At 30.0% G+C, this 14,427-nt stretch overlaps 1 protein-coding gene across 4 annotated transcripts in view; it reads right to left on the minus strand.

Annotated features, from left to right (window-relative positions):
- XNP (ATRX chromatin remodeler XNP) overlaps positions 1–14,427 on the minus strand; it is a 226,453-nt gene that overhangs the window by 19,593 nt on the left and 192,433 nt on the right. For 3 of the 4 annotated variants that reach the window (XM_075356423.1, XM_075356421.1, XM_075356422.1), the window contains exons 27-30: positions 13,172–13,424; positions 11,729–11,781; positions 3,450–3,572; positions 172–319 (exon numbers count right to left, since the gene is read on the minus strand). In XM_075356423.1, coding sequence (XP_075212538.1) covers positions 172–319; positions 3,450–3,572; positions 11,729–11,781; positions 13,172–13,424 — 577 coding nt within the window. The remainder of the gene's footprint in view (positions 1–171; positions 320–3,449; positions 3,573–11,728; positions 11,782–13,171; positions 13,425–14,427) is intronic. The other variant, XM_075356424.1, reaches the window with a different exon arrangement.

Raw genomic sequence — 14,427 nt, forward strand, 5'->3', positions numbered from 1 at the left:
GGGTTAACACAGGTAAACTAATCAACAATACAACGGCCATTATCAATGTGGTTTCCAAACAAAAGATATTATTCAATATTTGGTCAAGAATATATTAGAAATGCAACACACATAAATAAAGATGGTATGAATAAAGTGAACATTTTTACAAACATTACTAATGAAACATACCCATATTTGTGTTAGAAGTGGCACTGACAGCGGCAGCAGCCTGCGGTGGAGCAATCTCCTGTACAGAATTTTGTGCGCTAGCCAAAGTACGAAGCAACTGGCTTCCAACCATACCTGAAGATGCGGCTGAAGCAGCTGCCATGAATCTCTAAAAAAGTACATATACTTTCAATTTGGTATAATCATCTTTTCACTGACCAAAGAATTAAAAGAAATAAGTGAAAACTAAAAAAGTATTTCAACTACAAATAACTAAAAGGAAACTTCACACTAATTATGTATCCTTCACTTCACCAAATAAGCTCAAATGTTATGAGTTGAATACGGAATGGAGATTTGTTGGTGCATGAAAAATTGCCATGTTTGATAGATTCCTTCTGGATGAAAGGCTGAGACATTAATACTTTGCGATTGAGGTTGGCACATTTTACAGTAATAGTCTGGCATAGTTTAATGTATCTGAATTCTTTAAAAGTTAATTCTCAACAGATTACTTTTCTGTTCCCCTGGTTACCAATTTAAAAGACATACAATCACTCTTCCATTACTATACCTCCTTTAAGAGATTTTTTATGTGTTGTGCAGATAATTTGCTGTGACCATTTAAGTACTTAATCATTTGAGTCTTGTCATTTTTATAAGCGGTTAATATGAAATGTGAAATTTAATTTGAAAGACAGAAAAATGTTTCTATTCACAGGTACATGGACTGTTAACATAAGCTGAAATGTACAATGATGAATGTTTAAACCATACTCAATCTTTTGAATTAAAAATTTCATAATTGGTTGTGAACTGTTGATAATCATCTACAATTGAAACTGTCTAAAATGATATACCCCTTATATAAAACAAAAGTCACATGACCAGGAGTCAAGTGCAAAATTTCATTTGACTCATACCATGCTCTTCTAAATGAAAAATTGGGAATGTATTGAATCACAGCTTAGTTTTATGCTAAAGTAGATGTTACAAGACCAAAAATTAATGATATGAGTAATGGGCCTGTTAGAAGCTACTAAATCACATCAATGACAACGAAACATTTTTAAATAACACCATAACATGTGATGAAACATTGCTTTAAGAATAGTCTTAAGTGGGTAGGGAAAAGTTTACAGACCAAAATCAAAGTGTCAAGTTTGATGAAATGTTAGTAACGTAAAAGTAGAGGTTCATTCAATAGGAACTTTTGAATGAAGAATAAACTGTAAATGGGAATTACAATTTTGAAGTTTTAACAATACAAAAAATTGATAACAGAAGAGGCCTGAACTTTAGTGGTCATGGCTGTTCTACCACAGCAAAGCACCCACAAATTTTCAGCATTAATTCAACGGTTCTGTTAAAAAAAAGACATGATTAAGGGAAGTTAAGAAAAAAGCTTTTTATTTTTAACTAGTTCCTGTAGAATTATAACAATAAAGAAGGTAATACTTTGAGAGTGACAAGGACCAACAACTTCCAAATAAGCCTCATTGAAATTTAGAACAAATTACATTTTTAAAACATAAGTTTATATCATCAAATCTAATTTATTTACACTTTTTGATTAATTTACATGTACCATTCACTGTATTTATACACAATTATAAAAATATCAATCAAATTTAGTTAAATGTAGTGTTTTGTTGAATACTCACAAAAAAAAAACTACCACTGATCTTAAAAACTGAAAATGATAGTTTCAAAATTAAAAAAAAATTCCTAATAAAATAAATATAAACCTTTTAGTTAAAATAAATCAATTTTAAAAATATAAATTTTACAAAGAAATTTATCATAAAAAGTTTATGTACAGAGTGATTTCAATGATTCTTAGGAAAACTGTAAATAAAAATCATATATATGCACGACAGGAGTTATTTTGGGTCTAGAATTACACGTAATACACCCATTTACTCAAATATCAATTTCATTTAAATCATATCCATCATTTATATCAAGTGGATAGATTAAATATTGCAATCAAAAAGCAAAGCTGAGGCTAGGTTGTTAAAAAGATACGTAATGAAACAATATAAAGCAACCAGATGAATATTGTGGTTGGTGACAAAAACTTCTATAATTCTTATTCACAAAAAAGTAATATGATACTGTCCCAAGATTGAAAGTTATTTATCTCTACATGGGAAAAAAAAAAAGAAATATGAGGTTCACGTAATACAAATATATAACATAACATAAAAAAATACCTGTTGTTTATTAAATCAACATCAACAATAGAAATTATAAGAATTATTTGGAAAGTTCTCAATCTGATGTAGAGATGATGCAAGCATGACCACATGACTATGTTGTCAAGTATGATTCTTTAGTTAGCATGCTGCAAAGCAATGCAAACAAATTTTGAAATTTTCTGAAAAATTGAGTTTGAGCTATTGAAGTTTGTAAGCTTGCTGACATTAAAAACATATTGTTAGACTGTGTCTATGAAATTTTTTCATGATGTTTAGGGTATGAAAATCTTTTCGTTTAATATGAGTGCTGCATTTGTTAACAATTAACCAAATACATATTTGACTGAACATTTTTCCAGGGTGTTTAAGACTTATTTAAACATGATTCTACTGAGTTTCTTTGACGTACTACAATAGTATATGAAATATGGATTCACCATTACATGCCAGAGACCAAACACAGGGTGGGTGGTAGCAGGTAAAAGAGTGCTAAAGTAACTGAAGTTTTATCTCCAGAAAAAGAAAGCCTTGTTTTTTTTTTATGATTTTTGTGTTGCGAAGCTCATGGACTCTGATGGAAAAGTGCTATTCAGGCTAAACGTCTACATCTGACCAAAATGAAATTGCTTATTTAACAAGACAATGCGCCTGCAAACATATCTCGAGTTGTTGCTGTACAACTAAATGATCTACATTTTGAAGTGCTTCCATACATGCCACATTCACCATATTTAACTACCAGCAATTTCTTTCTCTTCCAAACCTTAAAAAATTGCTCGGGGGATGAAGATTCACTTCAGATGATGAAGTCAAAGCTGAGAGCTGAGAACTGATTACATGGCAGAGTTGGATAAATCTCATTACTGACAGTATTAAAAGTCGGTCTAAATGTATTGAATTGCACGGTGACTGCATTGAAAAATAAAAAAAAGTTTTGAAAACATTGAGGACTTTCCAAACTATCCTGTAGTATCCAACTGTTAATCCCAAACATGCATTAACTCAAGTTATAATACAGAAAACCTAGTCCTAAGGTATTTCTGTTAAATAATGTAATTAAGATAAATTTCTAAACGGAATAATTCATTCCATTCTTACCTTTTGTTGTTGCTGTTGCTGTTGTTGTAGTTGTTGTTGTTGTAGTTGCTGCTGATTAAATACCAACCGAGATGCAAACTGTTGTTGAAGTACACCTAACTGTTCAGGAGTTACATTGGGAAACTGTTAAAAAGAAATGCATTAATCTTATTAATTACAATTATAATTTAAGTTTTTTAATATAAATTAACAAAACATACAAATAATACATCTATTATTATAGAATAATATAATTTATTTGGATCCCACTCATTTAGACATCTGGATTATCCAGACTATTTTGGGATAAGAATATCTTTAAATATATACATTATTTATTTTTTTACATAACTTCAGAAATGTATTTCTTTTATAATTTGGTCTGGGTTTTTATAAACTCTTTAATAAAAGAATGGTGGGATTTCTGCAATTCAGATCAAGGCAGTCAACAGTTCTAAGGTTCAAATCCTGGTAAAAGCAGTTACTTTTATACAGATTTGAATACAAGATCATGGATACTGGTGTTCTTTGGCAGTTGATTTTGATTAACCATACATCTCAGAATGGTCGACCTGAGACTGTACAAGACTGCACTTCCTTTAGATTCATACATATCATCCTCTGAAGTAATACCTTATGGTGGTTCTAGAGGTTAAACAGAAAATAAAAAGGTTCAAGCAGTAAGGAAATTTTGAGAAGTTTTGTTAGTAGCCCTGATAGCCTCCAATCCAAAAGTTTGTGTAACAGCAGTTCAAACCACCACACCAGTTTTTGCATTGTTGCTGTGTGTTTAGTTGGTTGCTATGTTTACTGTTCAAGAAAAACCAAAGTGCATTTTGTGGTAGGCTGAATTAATTAAAGTTCATAATTTTAGTTCAACAAGCATTTTGGCAAGAATATGGAAAAGAGCCATCACATGAAAATAATACACGATGTTGGTTCAAACAGTTACAAAAAAAATGGTTCTGTTCTGAAAGAAAAATCAACTGGCCGACCACGAGTATCAGACGAAACTGTGGAATGAATTAGACAATCTGCAATCAGAAATCCTAACAAATCCATGTCTTGTCAAAGCCTTGAGTTAGATATTTTGAAAACAACAATTCACAAAGTTTTAGACAAAAGATTGAAATTGCACGTATATAAAATCCAGCTACAGCAAGAATTAAAGCCAGATGGAGAAAAACATTTCAATTCAACTGTTGAAATTTTCCACAAAATTAATGAAAACGAATAATTTTTAGATTATATAATCTTTACGGAGAAGCTACGTTCCATATTTATGGGTGTATTAACAGACACAATTCACGTATATGGGGATCTGAAAACCCACATGTAATTTTTGAGAAATGACGTGATATGCTTAAAGTTTATGTTTGGTGTAGAGTAATGAAAAATTTTGTAATTGGGTCTTTTTTCTTTGCTGAAAAGTCTATTAATAGAAATGTTTATCTTTTTATGTTAAACAATTATTGTTTTCCTCAACTGGAAGAACTTCAAAACCTACAAAAAATTCATTTCCAACAAGATTGAACACCCCCAAACTTTTTTGTCAGCCAAGCTTTGAACAGAAAATTTGGACATCGATGGATAGGCTGGCAAGGACCTTTACCTGGGTCTCTAAAGAATCCAGCCTTGCGATCTTTTTCTTTCACCTTTCAGATCATGTAGCCATTAAACTGGCTATGTACGGCACCAGATTTAAAACGTTGTTACAAAATCATTTTATATGGCATCTAAGTCAGTTATTTTGTTTTGTATTCACAAAGGAATCAGTTTAATTACAAAATTTGACCGAGGTTTATATGATGTAAAATGTTTTATTTAGACTAGAAAGAATATGACCATTTTTTTCTCAGAAATGCGCTTGTGTGTGTGTGTGTATGTGACTTGTGTATTATAATTGCTATGAGGGTTACGGATTTATTTATTATTTACAAAAATAGCTTATTATATTAGCATCATATCGATGTATTGAAACACATAATAAATTATGTTATACGGCACACACACAAAAAAAGGAATTTGTGGTCATAAATACGTCACTTTTATTGGAGGTCTAAAATATCTTTTCTGACCAAAGATATCGGTAAATATGAAACACAATGATTCATAATGAATAACAGTATACAGTAAAAATGGTTTTATGTCATCTGAATAGCCTTTTGAGAAGAAGCGAATTTTTATAAAACGTAGTTTTCTAAATCGTTCACTTATACTAACATATGTTACTAATCTGTGATTTATGACACGGGTTTTTCATCATATTTTTCCCAATTTTCAACCAATTTGCTTGAAAGTATTATTTTTAAAATCATCAAACTATGTTTCATAAACACAAAGCAAAAAAAAATTTTGCTAATAAAAACGCGGTAGAAATGCGCAAAAAAATTCTGCAATTAAATTATCGTAATTTTTGTACTGTTTCAATTTTTTGTTTGTTACAGGATTAAAAATTATCCAATCGTAACGGGTTTTTTTGTCAGAATCTGTTAAATCTCTTTAATATACTGTAATTTTTTGAAATTTTTTCACAAGAGGGTAGCATAAGACTATGAAGGGAGGCAATCAGATACCAACATATTTTCGCGGAGCGCTAATCAACTGCAGATCATTGTGATGGGAAAAGGTTAAAAAGAAAAATGATTTATTTGTATTGTTTTATATTGGGTGGATAAAAAACAATTTTTATTCATAAAAAATACACAACCAACATCATGGAAAGGATTAATAAAGCAATTGTAACCATAACAGAAGATATGTTAATTTGAATATGGGCAGAAACTGAGTAATGACTGGAATTTGCCAAATAACTAATGGTGTACATATTGAAATTATTATGAGGCTTAGATGATAAATTTTGCACACTAGTGTCCTACACGGAGACAAAAGGTACTATCGAGTTGGGCGTGGAGTATTGTGAATAGGTGGGCTTGACATTTTGTGAATGTAAAGCTGTTAAAGGTGACAATTGAGGATGCAACTTGCAGTGGACAAACAGTTTCTGTGACTGACAAGAAGCATCGAAAGGAGATGAACAATTTGCTTCCAAGTGACTGGCAAATCATCTAGCAATGCATCGCTATTCAGTTAGGCATATCTAAAGAACAAGTAGGTCATATTATCGAGCAATTGGGTTACCATAAAATCTGTGTAGGATGGATACTGTACAAACTCTCATGGCTCTCTACAAGCTGAAGTTCCATATCCACCATACTTGCTGGATATGGCTCTGTGTGACTTCCACTTCTTCCCTCATCTCAAGATGGATCTCAAAGGTAATCATTACACCATCGAGGATGAGGTGAACGAAGCTGTGACCACTTGCATCTGTGAAAAACTAACACAATTTTCCAGTGATGGAATGCAAAAACTTGCCATACGTTGGAAAAAGTGTATCAGTGTAAATCGGGACTATATTGAAAACTAAATATCTCATTTTGTAGCTAAGGTAATGTACTTTTATTCAATTTTTATTTCATTCCAATATACAATATCTCTTTTAATTTCCATGCTATGCATATGTGTGTGAAATTTATCAGCCGAACCTGGTAGTTATGTAAAAAAAAAAACTGCTTGAAATGACAAATTTGATAAATAAACAACATCAACTGTAGGTATTTTTGTCTTCATTTAATCAATGTTCAAATCGATAAAGTATTAAATTAAATAATTAGGGGATATGAATACAGAAAAAAATTGTTTATACTTTGCAGTAAGAATACATTGTAAATGTTTTTATAAATATTAATATAATGTTTACTTGAATTATTGTTCCATGTAATATTTAAATTTCTGTATTATACATAACTAAAAAAAAATTATAAAAAGAATTAGAAGGATTTTTCAATTGGTGATAGCATTATAAACGTAAAACACCTGGTAGATGAATTGCAGCCAAAAGATAAAATGGCTGCTAAAAAAAAAAAACTACAGCCAGAAGTGATTAAAAAAAAGAAGAATCTTTTCTATATTAGAATTGCATTATCAAGAATAACTAAAAATAGGAAAACAATTCAAAAAGGTTTTTATGATTCAGAAGCAGAGGAAATAGAAAACAAAACTACTGATATGCTAGATAATGTTGAACAAGACAAAGAAGTTTTAAAATTAACAGTTGGAGATAATAACGATGAAACAAACTAAAAGACAGATGCTCTTTACGTATACACCTATTTTTAGTTATTAATAATTTTTTCAAAGCGGCAGAGAAAATCAATGAAATCATTTTAGGCAAAAGCACAAACAGAACAGAGCCAACAATTTATAAATGAAATGTAGAATTAAAAATGAAAATAAAATAAAAAAGATTTTTATAAAACAAGACAAATCAAACAACAAGAAGTTTCTTGCGAGACAATAATGTTTAACCAGAACAATTTCTGTCAAGAAATTCTCTGATTTTTAGTACAATATAAAACACTGAATATTTTTCTTTCTTTTCTATGAGTTTATTTCAGATACTATCTCTTTTGAGTAAAAAAAAAAAAAGAAATGATAACAAAGAATACTTCTGTAAAATATTGCAGGGGAATGTTTTTAGTTAGAACCGAACATCAAATTCAATATATAAATAATGTTCTTACGTACTTATTACTTTACTGGTTTGTAATCTCTGCGGAAAGAGGCCTCAGTGTATACACAGTAAAACAATTAATTTAAAAAAATTTTTTAATTTTGATTTTTCATATTTACGAGTAAATTAGATTACAGTTAACAAATCCATCAGTTAGATGCATGTATTTGCATGTAAGTATAAGCTGTTATATTCCCACAAATAAACAATATAAATACCCAGCCAAAATGATTTGGCTGGGTATTTATAAAGTTATTATAAAAGAGCCAACTTTTGGCCTTCAAAAATTTGTAGACCAAACATTTTTTCCTGTTTCAACTTAAAAAAAAAAAGCAAAGAACTAGAAAATGTACATGGTATTAGAATCACAAAACAATGCCAAAAGGTACACAAAACTGTTTACAATGTACATATACAAGGGTTGTAAAAAAAACCAAACTTTTTAAACTGTGCACCAACCAACACCAGCAGATGGTGGCCTCCAGCCATCGTGTGCACATAGTGGCATATCTTGGTAACATATTGTCTTTTACTGGGTTTCAATTTATGTGTTAGTTGTCGAGTAACTACTGATTGAGTGAGGTCGTGCATAAGCTGCTCGTCAGATTAGTGAAAAAGCAAAAATGAAGGAATTGGAGAAATAACACATTTAGATGAAATTTTGCATAAAGCTGGGGAAAAATTTCACAGAAACTATCAAAACTTGCAAACAGTTCCTGACAGATTTCAACTCAAATCTGCTTCTGGTCATCTGTCAACAAACTAGCCATGAATTTTGCATTAACACGATGGAGGCAAGTTTTTTATTAGGATTTGATGTTAGGATCCTACACTTATTCCAAGTAACTTATGGACAATTAAATGACAATTCTGAGTGCAAACTCTGCACATGTTGGTTATCTGTTGATGTGGAAGGTTGTCCAGTTCTTGGATCTTTGGCAAACAAATTTCTGCTCTCCTTAAAATGCTTAAGCAATCAATCATAGCACTGCATCTGGCCATGCAGTCATCCTTTGCTTGGTTAAGCATTTAGAATGTTTCCATGAAAGTTTTCCCCAGTTTAACGCCAAAATTTCAAACAAGATGTGTTATTCCTCCAACTCCTTCATTTTTTCTCTTTCACTAATCCAACAAGGAGCTTATGCATGATCTAACTCAATCGGTAGTAACACGATAACTAATGCATAAATTGGAGCTCAGTAAAAGACGATATGTTACCAAGATATCCTGCTAGGTGTGCACGGTGGGCGGAACACACCATCTGCAGCTGTTGGCATGTAATTTAAGAGTTTGGACTTTTTTGAACCCTCGTACAGTGCATTTAAATCATATAAAGATTCTTTGGCTATATCTTTTCTCATAATTGGCTGGCTAGGCTACAAATTCAGGATCCAGTATGCAGTTTCTATAGATTCTCAAGCGCAAAAGCAATCTACATTATGTCAAATAAGAGGCATTACATATAAAGATATGGAAGTTTTCAGACTTTCAATCCAATGCAAAACTTATCTTACTAGTGGTCTACTACATTTTGTTGGCTGGAAGAGAAATTTGTTCAGTTTTTCTGTTATGGAGTCTAGTAACAGATTTGTGAACAAGCTCATCTTTAATCTTTCTTTCCCTATTCATCTCTTTAATTTTATTTTATGTATATAAAGGAGAGAACAAAAGGTAAAATAGATTTTTTATCATAATTCCTAAAAAGACCTATTCCAGTAAGGTTAACAAAGTAGCAGTTTTAAGTGAATGAAAGTTATTTTTAACGCATTTGAGAGGTGAATCCATAGAAAAGAAAAAAACGATGAAATCTGTACATTTGTAATATTATTTTAAAACACTAATTTTTATACTTAACAAGGTTTGGCTGGAAAATTCCTGAACTTCTCAATCAGTACTATTAAAGGAATACGTACAATGTTGTAACCTACTGTAGCAGTGGAAAGTAGTCTGGTGAAAACTCTCAACACAATATTTTGTTTTGTCATTGTACTATACCTGTTCATGTCAGCAGGTATTGTATGTGCTTGATGATTATTATTACACTTAAAACAAGTGATTTTTATGAGCAATGAATTTGAATAAAATTTCACGTTAAGCTGGAAAATCATAATACAGGGCTGTTTGAAATGTTAAAAGAGCATCTGGGAATGAAGCTTTAAGTTACATTAAAAGTGATGGAGTTGTTTTAAAAATAACCCAACTTAAACTGCAGTTGAGCCTTGTTCAGAAAATTATCAACATTCAAAACAGTTGACAGTTAGAGAAGTTATTTGTTCTAACCATCATTAAACTGTTCATGAGGTAGCTTAACAAAATATTAATACTATCATGAAATTCTTATGCAAAATTTAGGCATGAATTAGATTGTAGCAGAATTTGTGCCTTTCCTTTTGACTGTCGAGGAAAAACAAATTCAATATGATGTTAATCAAGAGCTTATGAACTGAGCTAACGAGTTTGAATTAAAAAAAAAAACAAAAAAAAACATTGTTACCAGAGATGACATGTGGGTACCATCCATATCTTCAATCGGTATTGAATTCTATAATTACATTATATATAATTCTTTTACAAATTTGCATAATAAAAAGCAAAATTTGCATATACACTCATAATACTATTCAAAATTTTTAAAACAGATAAATGATAGAGCTGCAAACATGCAACAATATAAATAAAAATAATGAAAGAGGAACGGTCAGATTTTCTGTATATGTGAGCATTCAGTACACTGTTTAGCGAGCGCACTCACACAATACGTACTTATGTATGTGTGTGTGGCTGATTCTCCGTTCCTCCCACTGGTGTATACTGATCCATCCCCACCTTGGGCATTGACGTGTGCTTACGCTTTCTTATCCTTTGAACATCTATACTATGTTTTTGTGCTTTATATTTCATATAATATTAAATATATATATGACAAATATTATGAATGAATGAAAATTAGAGCAAGTCTCTGTAAGGACTCTTTTTTTTTTATTTTTGACATATTTATGAAAATATGTCAAAATATCAGAAAACAAAAATCAATAACAAATATGAATTTAAAAGTCATAAAGAAGTAATGATAGCTGAAAAGAAAAAATCCTCAGTTTAAATTAAATCACAAACTTCTATTTCTACATTAAAATCCCCTTTGAAAGTAAGAAACATAGCAGTAAGTTTAATATACATAATCACTTCAAGAAGTGATGGAAATGGATTTTCACAAGTTTTCTCTGTACCTTTCATTTCTTATTGTGTTTAATGATCTGCCTCTAAACTTCAGATCATTCATATTACTCTCTATATGAATATACAGAAAGTACTATCTATTTCTGTTGCTCTAAGTGCAAAAATTTTGAATATTTTATTAGATGAAAATTCTCTTGGGATTATCAAATTGATTTCATTTACAACAAAATCAAACTATTGCTTTCTTTGAAGCATCTAAAAGTATCATCATTATTAAATAAAAATTATTATGTATACTCCAATCTGAATTATAAATAGTTTTGTGGAGCTCCCAAGCTGAAACAAGTTTTCAAGATTCAAAACTGGGCTGTTAGATCACCGTTATCATTATTAAGTCACATAGACTGATATTTAATAAATTAAAATTGTAATCTTATTCATGCATTCATGTTTACTGATCAAAATATAAGATTTATCTATTTAATGTAATATATATGTGCATAACATAAGGAATATATTCAGTACTGTAGTTACACAATAAACTTACTCTCTGAAGAATAGCTTCTCTTAAACTCATCAAATTTGACACTGACAATTGACCTGAAATAAGAAATAAAATCGGTTAATTTTCTAAAGTATAACAAAAAGATGTATAATAAAATTAACTTAAAAAAAATAACACAAAACAAACTGCCAATATAAAAAGTAAAATAAATTAATTACTCCATTTCTTAAATCTTAATTTTTTTGAAGTCGGTACCAAATTAAGTTGATTGTAGTTATTTTGAAGTTCATGCTGTCAAAAGTCTAAATTTAAAAAACTGAAAACTTAATTTTTTTGAGCATTTTCATTGCATCAGATTTTTGTAACATTTTAAAAGTCTTAATAATATTATTTTTTAAAGATAAGTAACTTATTAAAATAAGCTGCTTGTGTAAAAAAAAAAAAAACATTTACAAGTGAAGTAAAGAGACTGCTACCAAGCATTAGAGAGCAAGGCTCTGCGAAATGTTAGAATGTAAATTATTTTTTCCATGTAAATGTAAATTACATTTTCTCAAAATTTCAAGTGAAAATTCTTTGCATATATTAGAATAACATCAAATATATATATAATTACACACTAAAGATTACAACACAATAAAGATCTTCAAAAGTCTGTCTATACAAAATAATATTTTATTTAAAAAAGCTTCAGTTTCATTAAGTGGAAAAATGTACATACAATGAGATCATGAGGAACATCCTCTACAAAATAAAAAAATAATTATTGATGTCTGATGAACAGCAAGGACTGGCTGTACATAAAAAAAAAACAGGCACAAGCTGACCTGAAAACCTCTTCCCTTTTTCTGAAGCTAGTTAAATTGACATAAATAGATGTAAATGTTAAGTGGTATTGAATTTGAGTGAGCTAGAGATAGGATTAAAATGAAATGGGGTTTTTTGACAATATAGAAACAATGTGAAAAGCAAAAATTTAAGGTCAATGGATACAACTGCTTTTAATACATGATTAGTTCACCGAGGGTTAAATCACTAAATAATGGTGGCTGCATTTTCCATTCAAAAACATAACTTACTTTTTCATGGAAGACCTTAGAAATAAATATGCCAATATATACATAGATACACTTAATAAATGAGTTAAATTAGTGATAAAAAATAAAAGCCCAAATCTAGATACTTTGGACATTCAAATGAGCCCCTTGAACATCTGAGGCAACTTTTTTTTTTTACAAAAGGAGGAACTCATCACAGAAGGGATAACAAAGAACATTTCTAAAATATTTCTAGAGGCAAAAATGGATGAATAAAAATTTACAATTACTGACCTCATTCTGTAATAAATATTCATATAAACAGTAAACTGATGGTCTCAGAAATATCAGAAAATACAGATGTCCAAACATTTTTTTTAATATGTATGTAGTTTTTTTAATTACAGTAATTTAATTAAAACACAAAAATAAAAAAAATATAAAATACCATAATAAGTAGAAGCCCACTGTGCTGTTTGAGCATTCCACTGGGCTTGATTAGCTGGATTAATATTCATGTTTGGATTCAGATTGGGAAGTGCATAGCCACGTTTCTTTTCATTTTCAAAATCTTCCCAAGCAGCTTTACGTTCTTCTTCGTTTAGCTCTTCCTCTTCGACATGATCTAATAAGGAATCGTGTTCGTGACACTTGTATATCCACTCCTTGAATTCCTGTAGCATGTCAGCCATAAGTCGATCCTAAAAAAAAAAGATTCTTTAAATATAATAAGCTCAACAGCAGTAATATATTAACCCTTTGAAGCCCACTTGACAATTTCATCAGGTTCAGTTTTATGCTAAAAAGACCAACTGGTGATTTTTCATAAATCTCATTTTATGCAAGAAATATGATTTGGCGAAATTTTGTCAGTGTCAAAATGACGTTTCAACTGATCACATGTTTGGTTGTCATGGCAGTCTGCTTGATAGAGGTTATGTCTGTTACTGTTAAAGTCGTACGTGACATCATAATTAATATTCGGATGGTAAACAAAAATTATTATTTCGATCTTAACGACTGTTTATGTTTTTTATTTTACATAAATATTGTTCGTTTGTTATTATTTTGAGTTGGCCGTGAAATCATAATTCATTCCAAGTGAAAAGGAATGCTTTATTTTAATTATTTAGCTTTTTTTCAGTACTGTATTTATTGTTGTGTTGCACACTATGAAGATGAGCCATTGTATGTTTATCATAGTGTATAGTTGTTTGTGACGTCTGGATCATAATATTATACTTATTTCATCTTATTGTTTTGTTTTCTTTTTTCCAGCAATATTTATAACATGCTATATTTTATATTTTGTATAAAATATTATTCATATTATATTTTGTTATAACATGCAAAATGAGAGGTGTATTTCGAACACATAGTGAAAATGATCAGGAACTTAGGAATGTTCAGTCTATCAGTGATTTGTGTACAAACAGTTCTAAAAAAATTATTTTTTCAAATCTGGCTAAAATTTATCAATTTCTTGCCAAAATTCATGAAATTTTCAGGTTTAACACAAAACGGGCAACAATTCTAAAAAAATCATGATTCCCTTAGTAAAATTGTTTTATGATTTTGAGTTAAGTGACTTCAAACACATTTTTTAATTACAGATAGAGTTCTGTTAACTATTTTGAATTGTTGTCACTCACAGTTTTTTTTTGTTATTTTAATTTTTTTTAATATTTTTAAGTACTCGTAATC

The sequence above is a fragment of the Lycorma delicatula genome, chromosome 2 (assembly GCF_047948215.1).
Source record: "Lycorma delicatula isolate Av1 chromosome 2, ASM4794821v1, whole genome shotgun sequence".
In the NCBI taxonomy this organism is placed as follows: Eukaryota; Metazoa; Arthropoda; class Insecta; order Hemiptera; family Fulgoridae; genus Lycorma; species Lycorma delicatula.